Below are 18,357 nucleotides of genomic sequence, written 5' to 3' on the forward strand. Positions count from 1 at the left end.
AGTTTTGAAAGGGCTATGGCTGCCACAAAATTACGGCCGTTATCACTAACTACTTTGCCTGCCTCAAGATGTACACTGCCCAGCCATGACTCAGTTTGTCGCTTCAAGTACTCGGCCAGCACCTCGGCGGTGTGTCTGTCGCCCAAACACATCATCTGCAACACAGCCTGCTGATGCTTTCCACTAGCTGCTCGATAGGGGGACACCTCGTGTGCAACAGTGGCAGCTGCAGATGGAGTGCTCGTACGACTGCGCTCTGTTGACGAGCTTTCGCTTCTGGAGGAGGAGGAGGAGGAGGAGGAGGAGGGTCAAACGCCTACAGCTAACTGTTTCCTATACCGTGGGCTAGGCAGCACTGTCCCACCACCGCTGTCCCCTGTGGACCCTGCATCCACCACATTAGCCCAGTGTGCAGTGATGGACACGTAACGGCCCTGGCCATGCTGACTGGACCATGCATCAGTTGTGAGGTGCACCTTTCCACTCACTGACTGCTTGAGTGCATGGACAATGCGGTCTTTTACATGATGGTGGAGGGCTGGGATGGCTTTGCGAGAGAAGAAGTGGCAACTGGGTAGGTCATAGCGTGGTACTGCATAGGCCATGAGTTCGTGGAAAGCTGCACTTTCCACCAACCGATAAGGCATCATCTCAAACGAGATTGGTTTGTCAATGTGGGCGTTCAAACCCAGTGTACGCGGATGAGAGACTGAGTACTTTCTTGACCTACTCATAGTGTCTGGGAGGGTGAGCTGGACTTGAGAGCTGCATATGGTGGAAGTAGCGGTGGACAGGGCTGACTGAGAGAGGGTTGATGATGGTGATGGAGTTGGTGTTCTTTCTGATGGCCTAGATTCAGTATTTCGTTGATATAACAGTGGGATTCCCTGACTGCTGTGGCCTTGCAACGACACCTCAACATTTGCTGCTGTGCTAACCGGTGGGCTTACAGTGGGGGAAACAATGTAGCGTTGCTGACTACCTTCTTTGTGATCAGTTGCACATGTGGCACTTGAGGTTTGGTGTTGTGTCCACGCTTGCAAGTGCATGCTGGTTAAATGTCTAAGCTTGCAACTGGTATTCAAATTTTTCAGATTTTTCCCTCGGCTAAAGTTCTTTGCGCACTTCTTACAGATAACCTTGGCCTGATCATGAGGATTTTGTTCAAAAAAGTGCCACACTGCACTCTTCCTACTTTGGCAGACATTTTGCGGCCTAGCACGCTGTAATCTTTTGACCGTCTGGACAAGCTGTCCAGCAACTCTTTTGATTTTTGGAACCTGTCTTTGGAGTGCTCCGGGCCTGCCAGATAACAGCTGTTGCGATGTCGATGTCTGCTGTGGATGCTCCTCATCTGAGTTATTGGAAGCAGCACCCTCTTCCCCCAATGGATGCAAATCTGGGTCAACAACTGGGTCATCCATCACCTCCTCTTCAATGTCATGTGCACCTTCCTCTGTGTCACCGTGTATGGTGGTATAGTGTGCGGGAAGGGGCACCTGAGTCTCATCAGGGTCAGAATCTGGCTCTGTACACTGCGAGGACAATGTAGTGCTCTGAGTGAATGTACCAGCAGAATCATCTATCAGCGGCTGTATATCAGTGCACTCCATGTCAGATTCATCTTGGCCTGGGTAATTCACCATTTGACTTGATAATCCAGGCATGGTATGTGAAAACAGCTCCATGGAGTAATCAGTAGTATGGCCTGCGTCATCCTTCAATCTTGGTTGGGGTGAAGGACACAAGGAAAGGTGTGGTTCATGAACATGAGCCTCCAATGACGACTCAGTGCTTTTACTTTTTACAACTTCAGAAGAGGAGGCGATAGAGCTGGAGGCTGAGTCAGCAATGTAAGACAAAACTTTTACCTGATGCTCTGGCTTTAAAAGCGGTTTGCCAACTCCTAGAAAACTAAGCCTTCGAAGCCTTATGGAGCCAGACGATGACGCAGGCTCAACACCTCCTGCATTCGGTCCTATTTTGCTCTTGCCACTACCATCAGATCCACCACCAACACCATCATTACCAGCTGCTAACCCCCGCCCAATTCCACGGCCTCTTCCACCAGCCTTCCTCATTTTTTGTTGAAATGTAGACAAAATCCAACAAACTATGTAGTAATGTAAAACAAGGTACAAGGTGTCTATAGGACAGGGGAGATTTTGAATTTCTGCACACACTTGTGTACACTGGACACTTATGGATTGTGTGAGGCCCACTGAATATCACAGCACTATGTCACAGGCTCGATGGTACAGGTGTGAAAAAGTGACTACAGGATAAGGGAGATTTTGAATTTCTGCACACACTAGTGGACACTGGACACTTTTGGATTGTGTGAGGCCCACTGAATATCAGAGCGCTATGTCACAGGCTCGATGGCACAGGTGTGAAAAAAGTGACTACAGGATCACAGAGATTTTGAATTTCTGCACACACTAGTGGACACTGGACACTTTTGGATTGTGTGAGGCCCACTGAATATCAGAGCGCTATGTCACAGGCTCGATGGCACAGGTGTAAAAAAAGTGACTACAGGATAAGGGAGATTTTGAATTTCTGCACACACTAGTGGACACTGGACACTTTTGGATTGTGTGAGGCCCACTGAATATCAGAGCGCTATGTCAAAGGCAGAAATTGGCTAGTGTATCACAAACTACAAGGTGTATGTAGAATTGGGCAGAATAGGAATCTCCCTAGAGTGTAGGTCTGTAAGAACGGAACAAGTCCTCCACTTATCCTTCCACAGTGACACACAGATAGCTTCACTGTGGCCGTGATAACAGCCGTTACACGGTACTGAGAGGAGCGTGCACGTATACGGCTGTCCGGTGTACGTAAAATTGTCAAGCTCCGTGTTTTTTAAGTATACGGACTGACACACGCTGTCTCTCTATAGTTTTGAATGTGATCAAACAGCAAATATATTTAACTGTTTGAAAGCTAGACAAAACTAGTAGGTGCAGGTCTGTAAGAACGGAACATGTCCTCGACTTATTCTCACAGAGTGACACACAGATAGCTTCACTGTGGCCGTGATAACAGCCGTTAAACGGTACTGAGAGGAGCGTGCACGTACACGGCTGTCCGGTGTACGTAAAATTGTCAAGCTCCGTGTTTTTTAAGTATACGGACTGACACACGCTGTCTCTCTATAGTTTTGAATGTGATCAAACAGCAAATATATTTAACTGTTTGAAAGCTAGACAAAACTAGTAGGTGCAGGTCTGTAAGAACGGAACATGTCCTCGACTTATTCTCACAGAGTGACACAGATAGCTTCACTGTGGCTGTGATAACAGCCGTTACACGGTACTGTGTGAGGAGCGTACACCGCTGTATGGTGTGAAAAAATGCACACTCAGTACCTCAGCAGGACAAAAAAAAAATTGGGATTGCTTTTAAAAAAGCAGTTTGCAGAGCAGTGGGTAAACAGCAATGCAGCTGTCAGGAAGCCTTAGAAGGCAGCCTAACAACCAACACCGCTGATCCACCACAATATAGCCTCCCCTTGCACTGCACACACAGTGACTGGTGTGTTGTACAGGCAAAATCGCTAGCAGCAGAAGCAGTTTTTTTTTCTTCTTCCCTGCCTAATGCTCTCCCTACAGAATCAGCAGCAGCAACCTCTCCCAATGCTAAGATCGGCAGAAGTAAGATGGCGGTCGGCGTGCACGCCTTTTTATAACCCCTGTGATGCCCACCAAAGCAAGCCAATCACTTGCATGCCCTTCTGAAAGATGGTGGTGACCCCTGCCTATGTCATCACGTTGCCCACAGTGTCCGTGGATCCTGATTGGCTGAAAAAGAGCGCAAAACAAACTTTTGAAACGCGACTTTGGCGCGTAAGTCGCCGACCTCGTGGCCGACCTCATCCTAGGGTCGGGTTTCGTTTCATGAAACTCGACTTTGCCAAAAGTCGGCGACTTTTGAAATTTTTCGACCCGTTTCGCTCAACTCTACTTATCCACAAAGTCCTGGAAAATATCATTCATGAAGGATTGGAAGACAGACGGGGCATTAGTTAGCCCAAAAGGCATCACCAGGTACTCAAAATGTCCCTCCGGAGTATTAAACGCCATCTTCCATTCATCCCCATGCTTGATGCGAATAAGATTATACGCCCCCCTGAGGTCAAGCTTAGTAAACCAGCAAGCACCTTTAACTCTGGAGAATAAATCAGAAATCAGGGGTAACGGATACTGAAATTTAACCGTAATTTTGTTGAGGAAACGATAATCAATACACGGTCTTAATGAACATCTTTCTTGGCCACGAAAAAAAACCCAGCACCTAAGGGCGAAGAGGATGGTCTAATATGACCCTTCTCCAACGATTCCTTAAAATAAGATCGCGTAGCCTCGTGTACGTGTACAGATAAATTGAAAAGTCGACCCTTGGGAAATTTACACCCTGGTCTCAACTCAATTGCACAGTCATAACTCCTATGAGGAGGCAAAGACGCAGACTTGCTCTCACTAAATACATCATAAAAATCAGCCAAATAGTCAGGAACATCATGCGACTGGGGAGAGGTGGAGAAAACAGGAGTGTCGCCAAGAGCACACCGACAACCCCAACTCACCACAGACACAGATTTCCAATCCAAAACCGGATTATGGATTTGCAACCAGGGAAAACCCAGAACAATGGTATCATGTAAATTATGCAACACCAAAAATCTGCAATTTTCTTGGTGGTCTGGGGCGACCCGCATTATCACCTGGGTCCAAAACTGAGGTTTATTCTTCTCCAAAGGAGTAGCATCAATACCCCTCAAAGGAATAGGCGTCCGCAGAGGTGTCATAGGAAAACCACAACGTTTAGCAAAATCCAAGTCCATTAGATTCAAGGCTGCTCCTGAATCCACAAAAGCCTTCGCGGAAAATGTGGATAAGGAGCAGATCAGAGTAATTGCTAAAAGAAACTTAGGTTGTACATCACCCACAGTAAATGTGTGTGCAAAACGTTTCTCTCATTTAGGGCAGACAGAAATAACATGAGAGGCATCTCCACAGAAAAAACACAGCTTATTACACCTTCTAAACTCCTGACGTTGCGCCCTAGACAAAACTCCATCACATTGCATAGGTTCAGACATTTGTTCAAAATGTGGCAACGCCTCCCGTGTAGTCTTCCATTCACGTAAACGCCGATCAACTTGAATGGCTAATGACATAGAATCGTCAAGACCAGAGGGAACAGGAAATCCCACCATAGTATCTTTTAAAGTCTCAGACAAACCCTTCCAAAAGAGAGCTGCCAATGCACTATCATTCCATGTAGTAAGGACTGCCCACTTTTGGAATTTCTGACAGTATAACTCTGCAGGATCCTGACCCTGGTTCAATGCCAATAGGACTCTCTCAGCTTGATCAATAGCATTAGGTTCATCATATAACAACCCCAAGGCTTTAAAAAATGCATCCACATTAGTCAAAACAGGATCTTCAGGTGTCAAAGAAAACGCCCAATCCTGGGGATCGCCGCGCAGCAAGGAGATAACAATTTTAACCTGCTGCGCAGAGCTCCCCGATGAGTTAGGCTTCAAGGCAAGAAATAATTTACAATTATTCTTAAAATTCAAAAATTTAGACCGATCCCCAGAAAACACATCAGGAGCAGGGATCCTTGGTTCAACAGCATGTGAATGAGTGAGATAGGCTGATATTCCCCACACTTCAGCAGCGAGCTGCTCCACACGATCAGACAATTGCTTAATCTCCATCAAGGAGAAAAAAGAAAAAAAAAAAAAAAGAATCCTCCTACGGCTCCAGAGAAAAAGAGGAGAAAATATACATATAAAAAAAAAAAATTCTGATACTCTTTTTTTTTTGTTTTCTTTTTACAATTCTCTCCTGCTTTTGAGTACCCTAGAATCTGCGGTATGGCTGGTTATTGTGTTATGAATGAGTCACAGAGGAGGAAAAAACAAAAAGCAAGCTAAGCCCAGAAAACTGGAGAGGTGGGTAACTAGCGGATTGCAGACCCCTGATCCTATACACAACAACCAGCAGTAGCCGTGGAGCGTGCCAACACTGGTCCTAGACACCTCGTCATGGCCGGAGAACTAAATAAGCCTAAAGAAAGAAAGGGAAAATCTAAACTGCCCCAGAGCAGACCCCAAAGCAATAGACAGCCCCCAACATGTATTGTCGGTGAAACAAGATGAAAACACAGACACAGATAGAAAGATAGGCTGAGCAAACAATGGGGCCCTCGCTAACTAGAAAGGACAGGAAAGAAAAGCTGCTGTCTGTAATCACGCAAAAAACCCTGCCAAAAAAAATGTCCAACACATCTGATAGAAAAAGGCCCTGAAGTCGCTAGACTTTAAATCACTATATCAGCACTCAGGTATATTCTGAAGACAGAGCAAAAGAGATCAACTGATCAGAGACAAAATGGGGATTCAGCCCAGTCCCAGCCAGGGCTGGCTGAACACAAAAACTAAGTAAACCAGACAAAAACTCATATGAACAATAGCAGAGAACACTTAGCTTTAGGAAGGCAGGAACCAAACTGAAAACCAGGAGCCACAGTCAGGAAAAATCACCAGCAAGAAACTAGGGAGTCGGCTGCCTTAAATCCAATCAGAAACTCCTGATGTCCAATCGCAGTCCTCTTCCTCAGGTAGCCGGTCTCTGCCATTTAGATCAGCTTCATTACCTCCCTTCACCAACAGAGGGAGTTCAGATAGAGTACTCACTACTCCTCTGTCAGCACAGCCAGCTCCATAACCCTCACCAGAAGCCAGAGGCAAACCCGAAAATGAGCTCACAACAATAGCCTTTAAAAGTCTAGGAGTACCACTACATGACAATTTGAACATAATGTGTAAGAGGCCCTCCTTTATGTCCAATACAGGATGTATCAGAGCCCCTCTTACATCACAGTTTTTGAAGGGCTTGTTTCCTTCATAAATTACATTGAAATTTCAAATTTAAAAAAAATTAACTTTTGTGTACTTAATTATTTTTTTAAATCCTTTTTAAATTTTGTCTAATATAAAAGTCCTTATATAAGACAAAATTTAAACTCCAATTTCTTGTTGATTTTGACCTTTTTTTGTCAGACCTTAAAGTGAAGTAAAAGTGTGACACCATTGTTCTGAACAGCAATCTGGGAGTCAGTGGGGTCTTCCCCATGCTGTTTTCCTTCCAATCAGCACTTTTTCCATCCATTTCAACATTTCCACTGCCCCCAGACCTCTATGTAGGGTTTGCCGGAAATATTCTTGGATTTCCCATTGACTTCCATTATACTCGTTACTCAAAGCGAGCACTCGAGCATTAGGAATCACTTGTTAAAGTAATGAACATCCAAAAATTTTAGTGCTCGCTCATCTCTAGTAAAAAGTTCTGGATTTAGAATGACCAAAAGAAGGGGTATGAATAAAGCCTGAAGTCATTTGTAAGAAAGAAATGTGTAATTCAGAAATTTAAATATTTTTTTTTTCCATGAAATGCTTGAATTCTGGAATTCTTACACAGACATTATGCATAGAATCTTGACATTTATACAGGAATATCCGGTATCTTGAAATGACTACTTATGTATTACTTTCTTTTTGCAACCGAGGGCAATTACAAGCGCTGCTTCTAGAGTTAAGACAAAATAAGAATGTGAAATTTTATAACATTTATTATATATGTATAAGTACATCAGACATGAGAGTATAAGAAAAAAATATTTCTTGATTTTGTAAGGAAATACAAAACAGATTTCTAAATAAAAAGTAGAAAAAATACAAGGTACATATAACGTATTATCTGAAACATTTTCCGGAGCATTTTATTTAGCACTAAAAAGTTAGAAATAAAATATAGGGACCAATTCATCAAGACTAGTGTTTTATATGAAGTATATTTCAGTCATAATGTGTGACACTTTGGGTAAAATTTTATGAATTTCCCAAGGTCGCTCTCAGTCATGGCTCCTCCCACTTTTCAAAAAGTTGTCAGAACTGATGTAATGACACCATAAAAGTTGCTACATTTTTGCACAACTATGAATTAAAAAAATTATGACATTTCAAGTAGTTTTACACTACATTTTTGGTGAAAACTGTTTGATGAATCGGCCCTAGTCTTTTGTATCAGAAGTTCATTCTACACGGATTAAAATGTATACATTTCTTAAGAAAAGCTATTAATTTTCTCTATAAAGAACCTAAATATATTCTGTCTAATGGATATTGACCACATGTGAGTTTTTACTAATGACTACTTTTAAAAAAAAATAGAGAGCTGTTATGCAGTTGAATACTTTTCATTTGAAGCATATAGTTTGGGATTTATTTGCTGTTGTTTTGTAAATGTTTGACCTAGGGCATGTGATATCGATGAACACTAATAGGAGCGTCCACATTTGTGAGAATTATATTTTTGCTCTGAAAACATTTTTTAACACTGAATTAAAAATTTTCCTTGTTATAATGAAAGTGGACTCCTCTTGGGTCAGAAGATGAATGCAAACGGCACATACTTTTAAGTATTTTGGAAAGAGGTTTTGGTCCACAGAAGAAAACGCCAATGCTGCAACTGTGTGAAGATAGAAAACAATAAGGAATTAATCTTAGTTCAGTGAAAGATATTTTATTAATTTTACATTATTATGTGTCAATAAAGTTATAAAAATAAATTCACTTAGTTATTTCTCAAAAGATTTGTCTTATTATGACCACCTTTTATAATCGCCAATTTTTATTTTCAACGAAAAATCAATTCTATATTACATTCCTCTCTGTGGATGAGGGGGTCATCCTGGTTACAGCAGATGTACAAACATTGTATACTTGTATTGACCATAACCAGTGTCTGGATGCAGTTTGCCTCTTCCTTGGGTCCTCCGACCTGGACGGCCCCATGTGTGAGCTTATTCTCGAGTTGCTGGACTTTATCCTTTCCCACAACTTTTTTGTATTTAAGGATACCTTTCATTTACAGAGGCGCGGCACAGCCATGGGCGCAGCCTGTGCGCCCTCGTACGCAAATCTCTTCCTTGGCGCCTGGGAGAGGTCCATCTTTGGTGGCACGGGCGCACCGGCTGCGGACCATGTGCTGTCCTGGCTGAGATATATCGATGACATCTTTATGTTGTGGGGGGCACTGCCCAGCAGCTCGAGACATTTGCGGACCAGCTTAATCACAATCCTCTTAACATCCGCTTGACCTTTCAACATGATTTATGCAAGATTGACTTTCTGGACATCAGTATTTGAGTTGATGGTGCAAGAAAACTTCAAACTGACGTTTTCTGAAAGTCCACTTCGGTCAATGCATTACTGCATGCTTGGTCCGCTCACAATCCATCCACCATTGGGGCTGTCCCAGTCAGACAGTTCCTAAGGATGAGGCGAATATGTTCCACTGAGGAGAATTTTTACTCCCAAGCGGCTGACCTAACATTTGAACATCGAGGGTACAGCCGTAGATGCATCAGATGTGGTTTTGAGCCAGGAGGACACCCCGTAATGATCTTCTATACCCTGAAAAAGCAAGGGTGGATAAAACCAGGGAGGAAAATAAGGTTAGATTCATTACTACATTCAACTATGAGTGGGCGGGTGTGAGGAATATCCTATTTAAGCATTGGTCTGTCTTGGCCACGGAACCCTCCTTGAGATCTGCCATTGGTGAGACACCATCTATGACAGCCAGAAGATCTCCCAACCTGGCTAATTTGCTAGTCAGAAGCCATTATGTTCCCCCGATCGTAAATCCCTTTACTACTAGGGGTCCGGTTGTGGGGTGCTTCCCATGTGGACACTGCATCGCATCTTCTAATGTTACTAGATGTTTCTCTTTTGCTTCCTTGGATGGTATTAGGCAATTTGATATCAGACAGCATGTCACATGTGGCACTAGCAATGTTGTTTATTATGCCACGTGTGACTGCTCTCTGATCAACATTGGGTAACCTCTAGAGAATTCCGTATCCGAATACGGGAGCATGAGGGACATACGTGCTGCCGCAAAAGAATCTGATCTTTCATGTTTGAAAACGCTACCACGCCACTTTAGATTAAAACTGTGATGCAGCCTCCTTACGGTTTAGAGGGATAGAGAGGGTTCAACTTGGTGTCAGAGGGGGTGACTGTAAAAAACTTCTAGCCCAACGAGAGGCAGGCTGGATAGTACGTCTTAATACTATGACACCCCACGGCCTGAACGAGTCACTTAGTTTTTCTTCCTTTTTGTAGTATAGCTATCATGATTTTTTGCTGTGCTGTATATCACCATTTCCTTTGGCCTTTTACCTGATTTTGTATATGGCCTTCCCTATGGCCTTTGTTGGATCTGTTTTTATTCTGCTTTATGATTTTAACTGGTCTTGTTTTTGTGTATTCCAGTCATCCTACATACGCCTATTTTTCCTTCATATTCTTATTGCTTGTTTCCTGATGGAAGATTTGGCACCTCCAAGATACACTCTGAATGATAATCCTCCACTGCATATACTTATATATATATATATATATATATATATAATTTCATATGTGGCCTTTATCATTTCTTATTATTTTTTGTATTGTTATATTGTTTTGATTGTCTGTATTTGTGCTGGGGGAAACAACCGGCTATATCATTGTCAGGATTATTTTCTGTATGCCTCTGTCAGTGACACCTATATGTTATGTGCCTCTAGCAGCTGTGCGCATGCGGGCGATTGTGGCTTCGGTGTCCCTGCCTCTGAGCAGTGTCTGACACCTCCTCTCGCATGCGATTCTGGTCCGGGACTCACGCCCCGCCCCCCGGTTCCCATGCGATGAGGAGGAGATGCCAGGATGAGTGCAGGACCTGCCGCCTCATCGGAGCATGCGCCGTTTCTACCCACTGCTATTGGTCCATGGAGTCATGTGACCTAGTCACCTGACTGACTACTCAGGATATATGAAGGTCTTTCTGGCGTCTGTCTCACTACATCCCCTTGAGAAAGCTGTCTGACGCTGGGCGAGACGCACGTCGGGGGTCTCTTATTGATCCGATTTGGTGTCCCATACCTGGTCCTTATAGGTAAGCGTCATCCTGCGTTATAATTATTCCCTTATGGGTCATACTTAACTGTTTTGGGTGGTTCACTGCCGGGAACTTCTGTACTACTTTTGTTGGCATGGCACACCAATGCCTTGGGGTCTGTTTTCTACGGTTCTCACCCTGAGCACAGTGTATACTGTACACAGTGAATACTATTATTGAGGCCATTCTGCCCCCAATTTGCCAATGCCCATATGTCCTATTTTCTTTTAGGACTATTGATATACAGTAGTATTTACCCTATTGGGGTTTAAGATGTGCCTTTATATGTACACCTTTTGTGGTGACACTGAGCTTTGAGATACCTACCCTCATTGTTCCCTTCCCTTTTGGTGTATCTATTACTATGTATTTTTTGTACCTATTTTATACTGCTTTTTGATATGATGTTACTAATATGATGTTAATAAACTTTTTGGCATTTTTCATGCTCCGTTGTTCTCCCATTTCTCATGTATTACATTCCTGTCCAATAGCTTCTAATGAAAAGCAACGCCACAAAATGCAATGCTAAGTTTCTCATTTGGCCAAGTATTTTCTTGCTGGCAGTTGAATTTTATTTTAATATTCTATGCTATAGTTGAGGTAACCAGATCTATTGGTAAATCACATTCTGTAATACTGACCATCGACAAAAATATTTTCTACTCTCAAATATATTTATATTAATAAATTCTTAAATATGTTAGCAAATCTCATTTGATTTGTCTAGTCAAGGAGGATAAAATTAAATTCCTCTTTGCCTGAGTATTTTGTTGCTGTTGGCTCTTGAGCTCCTGCCTGTTTACTGGTGGACTCCCTGCTGCTGCTGCTTGTTACTCGGCTCTCTGCCTCTTCATGCTCTGCTGCCTACAGTCCCCTGTGCGCCTCCCTGATAACTGCTATCTGGAGTTCTAGTGAGGAGCTGTTCGCCTCTGGATCTGCTGTGGCTAGTAAGGAATCCTGACGTCACCATCTCCTCTTGGTCTGTGTTTGTGTGGACTTCTGGAGGACTTTCAGCCCACAAGGTACATGTGGTAACTTTCCCCTGTTAATGCTACTCCTGTGTTTTACTGGACTTCTACATATAGGTCTAGGTATCAGGTGCATTTTCGTCTATAGGATCGCTGGACTTCTACATTTTAGTACGGTGTGCGTGCTCATCCATAATATTGCTGGACTTCCTCATTAAGGGCCATGTACTTCCTCTCATATATACTTCTGGACTCTCACGCTTAGTGCCTTGTGCACACCTGTGCCATATTATAGTTGGACTGGTTCATATTAGCGGTCGCGACCCGCTCTTCAGTTTCACTGGACATTCTATATTGTGCTGTGTTTTTGTTACTATTGCAGGAAGTGCTCTGTTAGTTTTGCTACACTTGCATCATTCTATATTGTGCTGTGTTTTCGTTACTATTGCAGGAAGTGCACTGTTAGTTTTGATTCACTTCTTAATATACTTATTTACATCAGCTTTGGTCTCAGTCTCGTGTTATCCCATGCAATCAGATTCCGTAGTACCCTTAAAATTGTTACATAGACCTGAATACATGCTACTCAATACAGCAACCTGTTCCAGTTGCTTGCTTTTGGGATATGAATGTAACTAATTTTTCTTGTTTCAAGCCTGTGGGTTTCTTTTTAAATCTATTACATACAGGTCATATTTTAGTTCTTGAATATCTATTTTAACCGTCCAAATTAACGCATGAAGACGGGAACCCCCTCGACTTGGTCTTCTCTCGGCATTGTGCAGTGGATGATTTTACAAACTCCCCTCTCCCGCTCTCTGACCACAATCTTTCATTCTCTATCAAGAACTGTCAGGCTGCTCAGGTCACCCTCACTGTCCATATTTATAGAAACATACAGGCCATTAACACCCAGAAACTTATGAAGAACTTGCAGTCTTCATTGGCCCCTATCTCCTCCCTTTCATGTCCTGATTCTGCATTGAAGCATTACAATGTAACACTTCAAAGTGCTCTGGATGAATTTGCTCCTCCTATTCATAGAACACCACAACACAGATGGCGACAACCCTGGCACACCCTGCAAACACGTTTCCTGCAGCGGTGCTCCAAGTGCGCCGAACGTCTGTGGAGAAAATCCAACCTACCCGAAGATTTCATCCATTATAAGTTTATGCTTCGAACATACAACACTGCCCTTCACCTCTCAAAACAAACCTATTTCAACACCCTCATCACTTCACTGTCCAATAACCCTAAACGTCTCTTTGACACTTTTCATTCTCTACTCAACCCAAGAGTACAGGCCCCTACCATGGAGCTTCGAGCTGACGATCTGGCCAACTACTTCAAAGAAAAAATTGACCAGATCCGACAGGAAATTATCTCCCAGACTGTCATGGCCCCCGGCCTTGCCAACACGACCCCCGGTCCCCCTGTCACGCTCCCAGCCCGGCGTCCCAGTGCGCGCGGCTATACTTACCCCGCCCGGCAGCCGCGCTCCCTCCAGCCCCCGGCGTCAGCGTCTCTCTCCGTCCGGCCCACAGCTGGTGACGTCACCGCAGGCCTCGCGCATGCGCCGTAGGCCGCGGCCGGCTCTCCACAGCTGAGCTGGTCTCCGGCGGTGCCCTGCCCCGATTGCACCGCCGGACCAATGAGGGCACAACGGCAGCTACATCAGGCTGCCATCCCCTAGTGGAGGCGCCTGACCGTGGTTGTTTCTTGCAGCACCTTACGCCCTGTGTTCTCGCCTGGCATCAGGCTCCCTGCCTAATCTCTGTGTTTCCTTCCAGCTCTGCTCCTTGTGTCCGTGCCTGCTCCAGTCCTTGTGTTCATGCCTGCTCCAGTCCCTGTGTCCGTGCCTTCTCCAGTCCTTGTGTCCGTGCCTGGTCCAGTCCCTGTGTCCGTGCCTGCTCCAGTCCCTGTGTCCGTGCCTGCTCCAGTCCCTGTGTCCGTACCTGCTCCAGTCCTTGTGTCCGTACCTGCTCCAGTCCTTGTGTCCGTGCCTGCTCCAGTCCTTGTGTCCGTGCCTGCTCCAGTCCCTGTGTCCATGCCTGCTCCAGTCCTTGTGTCCATACCTGCTCCAAGTCCTGTGTCCGTGCCTGCTCCAGTCCTGTGTTCGTAGCTGCTCCAAGTCCTGTGTCCGTACCTGCTCCAGTCCTGTGTCCGAGCCTGTTCCAGTCCTGTCTCCATACCTGCTCCAGCTCTGCCTACCCGAGTCCGTACCTGCTGTTAGCCTCAAGCCTTGCCTACACAGGCCTCAACCTGCTGTCCTGTTCTAGTCCAGGCTACCGGTGTCTGTTCCAGCCGTCCTTACGCAGTCCTTCTTCCCGTCTGCAGCTCTGTGATCCTTTCCGAGCCGCCCCTCTTGGTTCTGGCTGCTGTGGCACTCGAGTCTCTGGACTTGCGTCAAACGGTCCCTGTATAGGGGTCGGCCACACCTGGTTGCTCGTCCGGGGCCCCTCGGTGCCACGGCCCAGAGGGTCCACTCCAGGGAATTCCGCCTTGCCGTGTGCAGTACGAACACAGTCATCTCATACCATGCACTGTCCTCCCTCCCCCACTGCATCTAGCTCACTCTCTGACTTTGAACCAGTCACAGAAGAAGAAGTAAGCAGGCTTCTTGCATCGTCCCGCCCAACCACTTGCACCAGTGACCCATTTCCGTCACATCTACTCCAGACCCTTTCCCCTGCTGTCACCCCTCACCTAACTAAAATATTTAACCTCGCTCTCTCTTCTTGTATCTTGCCCTCCTCATTTAAGTATGCCATCATACATCCACTACTTAAAAAACCATCCCTCGACCAAAACTGTGCCGCTAACTATAGACCTGTTTCTAATCTTCCCTTCATCTCTAAACTCCTGGAATGCCTGGTCCTGGTCCACTCCTGTCTTATCCGCTATCTCTCAGAAAACTCTCTTCTCGAGCCTCTCCAATCCGGTTTCCGCTCTGTACATTCTACTGAAACTGCCCTCACTAAAGTCTCTAATGATCTAACAGCTAAATCAAATGGTCATTACTCCATGCTAATTCTCTTGGATCTCTCTGCAGCATTCGCCACTGAGGATCATCAGCTCCTCCTCACTATGCTCCGTTCCATTGGCCTCAAGGACACCGTTCTCTCCTGGTTCTTCTCCTATCTCTCTGACCGCTCCTTTACTGTATCTTTTGCTGGCTCCTCCCCTCATCTTCCCCTTACTGTTGGGGTTCCTCAAGGATCAGTCCTAGGCCCCCTCCTCTTCTCTTTGTATACTGCCCCTATTGGTCAAACAATCAGTAGATTTGGTTTCCAGTACCATCTCTATGCTGACGACACCCAATTATACGCTTCTTCTCCTGACATCACACCAGCCTTTCTAGAAAACACCGGCGATTGTTTAAACGCTGTGTCTAACATCATGTCCTCACTATATCCGAAACTGAACCTGTCAAAGACTGAACTCCTTGTGTTTCCTCCTGCTACTAATGTACCTATACCCAACATTGCCATTTCCGTGTGTGGTTCTACTGTTACTCCCCAGCAACATGCCCGCTGTCTTGGGGTCATACTTGACTCTGAGCTTTCCTTTGTCCCCCACATCCGATCACTGGCTCGCTCTTGTTATCTGCACCTCAAAAACATTTTTAGAATTCGACCTTTTCTTACTTTTGATTCTGCAAAAACTCTGACTGTTTCTCTTATTCATTCTCGTCTCGACTATTGTAACTCCCTTCTAATCGGTCTCCCTCTTACCAAACTCTCCCCCGTCCAATCTGTCTTGAATGCAGCTGCCAGGATCATATTCCTCGCCAATCATTTCACCGATGCCTCTACCTTGTGCCAGTCATTACACTGGCTACCCATCCACTCCAGAATCCAGTACAAACTTATTACCCTCACCCACAAAGCTCTTCATTGCTCAGCACCACCCTACATCTCCTCCCTTGTTTCAGTATACCATCCTACTCGCGCCCTCCGTTCTGCTGATGACCTGAGGTTAGCATCCTCAATAATAAGAACCTCCCACTCCCGTCTTCAAGACTATACACATGCTGCGCCAATTCTTTGGAATGCACTTCCCAGGTCAATACGATTAGGCCCCAATCCCCACAATTTTAAGCGTGCCCTGAAAACGCATTTATTCAGACTGGCCTACAGCCTCAACACATTAACCTAATCTATCCCTATGTGGCACAGCCAAAAGTTTTTTACCATAACCAGGTTCCACGCATCATGTTCCCACTTGCTTTATGCATCCATTAGCCCTCTGCATCCGAACTGTTACACACTTAACATTATGGCTGGTCCATACAATCAGGGCAACTGTTACCACCCACCTTTCGTGTCTCCCCTTTTTTCCTCATAGATTGTAAGCTTGCGAGCAGGGCCCTCATTCCTCTTGGTATCTGTTATGATCTATGTGATTATTGTTATGCTGTAATGTATATTGTCTGTACAAGTCCCTTCTGAAATGTAAAGTGCTGCGGAATATGTCAGCGCTATAGAAATAAAATGTATTATTATTATTATTATTAACCTTACAATGTATGCCGCACAGTCATGAACATGCTTCAAGCTGCTTCACAATTTGGGGTTAGGTAACTTCTGTTGCATTTTTATTGATTGCAGGATAGTTAAAATAAAAAAATAAAAAGAATAGAAAAAAAGAAAAATATTAAGATTTGACAACTGCTAGCAGAAGTCCTCTTTGGGTCCCCTAAAAAAACATATTGTTCTGTGGGGTCACAGAAGAGCATATTTCAGAACTATGCAGCTATTACAAAGTATTTTTTCCTCCTTTTTAAGCCCCTTTATTGCTCCTACAAAGTATGATGCCAACAAAAGCAGCCCTAACACAACCTTACACCCAATATGATGGCCCACACACAGACCTCCATAATGTAAATTTGCCTTCAATACAGTATAATCGCCCCCAAATCCCTCCACACAATGTTGTCTCCAACACAACCCTCCACATAGTATGAAGGCCCTAACACAACCCTCCACACAGTATGATGGAACCTGCACACATTTTAATTGCATTGTATGCAGTATAATAGGCCTCACATAGCCTTTCAAACAGTATAATGGTCTACCACATTGTCCTCAAAACAGCATAATGTCTCCACATAGTCCTCCAAACAGAATAATGGCCCATCACAAAGCCCTCAAAACAGTAAAATGGCCCCTGCATAGCCGTCCAAACAATATGATGGCCCCTATACAATTCTCCAGAGTATAATGGCTCCAACATAATGCCCCCTTACAAACCTCAAAACAATATAATGATGACCCACTACATAGCCCTGCAAACAGTATAATAGCCCCAAAGTAGCCCTCTATATAGCATAATGTCCCCCAAAAAGCTCTATATATTGTGTAATGTCCCCACACATAACCCTCCAAAATTTATATTTGCCCTCACATAGCCATCCACATAGTATAATGAACGCGACATAGCCCTTCATATAGTATAATGGCCCCACATAGCCCTCAATATTGTATAATGGGCTCCACATAGCAATCTTCGTAGCATAATAGTCCTCTATAAAGTATATACTCATTGATTTTTTAAAAAAAAACCCTCACCTCTCCTCATTTATCCACTTCACCAGTCTCTTCAGTGTATCTTCTGAAGCTCTGCACTCCTTGCCACAGCGGGCGTGATGTCAGAGCTCAGATGCACAGGAAGAATGATGGAGGAGGGCACGGATCGCTCTCTGTTCAACCATTGCTTTCTACTGTATCAAGGAATCAAGGAATTTTTTTTAAAAAAAAACCCTCACCTCTTCCTATTTATCCACTTCACCAGACTTTTCAGTGTATCTTCTGAAGCTCTGCACTCCTTGCCACAGCGGGCGTGATGTCGTGATGTCAGAGCTCAGATGCACAGGAAGAATGATGGAGGAGGGCACGGATCGCTCTCTGGTCAACCATTGCTTTCTACTGTATCGGCATACAAGATGCCAATACCATTGAAAGTGCGCTGCCAGGAGAGGGGATTGGTGACGACACTGGCACTTGGTGCCCCGGACTCATGGAGCCCATCACAGCAGCATGGTATGCCACTATTGGTAGTATACCACTGTGGTCTGTTACAGTGTTTTCAGGCAGAGTTCCTACCGGTGTTCACGTACCAGCCAGTAAGAATTCTGGCTCTTACAGATCTGTTAGTTTTTCTTTAAGAAACCCTTCTACTCTGCACTAATTACCTGTATTAATTGCACCTGCTTAAACTCGTTACCTATAGAAAAGATTAAGTTCATACACTCAATCAATCACACTCCAACCTCTCCACCATTGCCAAGACCAAAAACGAATGCTTGTACAAATAAGAAGATCCAGCTTTCGAGAAGATGAATGAAAAACAAGACT

At 44.6% G+C, this 18,357-nt stretch overlaps 1 protein-coding gene across 1 annotated transcript in view; it reads right to left on the reverse strand.

Moving 5' to 3' along the window:
- Positions 1 to 7,792: 7,792 nt before the first annotated feature.
- Positions 7,793 to 18,357, reverse strand: part of NOX3 (NADPH oxidase 3) — a 635,497-nt gene continuing 624,932 nt past the window's right edge. Inside the window, exon 13 of the mRNA XM_073585751.1 lies at positions 7,793 to 8,549. Coding sequence (XP_073441852.1) covers positions 8,423 to 8,549 — 127 coding nt within the window. The 3' untranslated portion in view covers positions 7,793 to 8,422. The remainder of the gene's footprint in view (positions 8,550 to 18,357) is intronic.

This window comes from Dendrobates tinctorius, unplaced genomic scaffold, assembly GCF_039654945.1.
Source record: "Dendrobates tinctorius isolate UK_male_01 unplaced genomic scaffold, ASM3965494v1 ptg000087l, whole genome shotgun sequence".
NCBI lineage: Eukaryota > Metazoa > Chordata > Amphibia > Anura > Dendrobatidae > Dendrobates > Dendrobates tinctorius.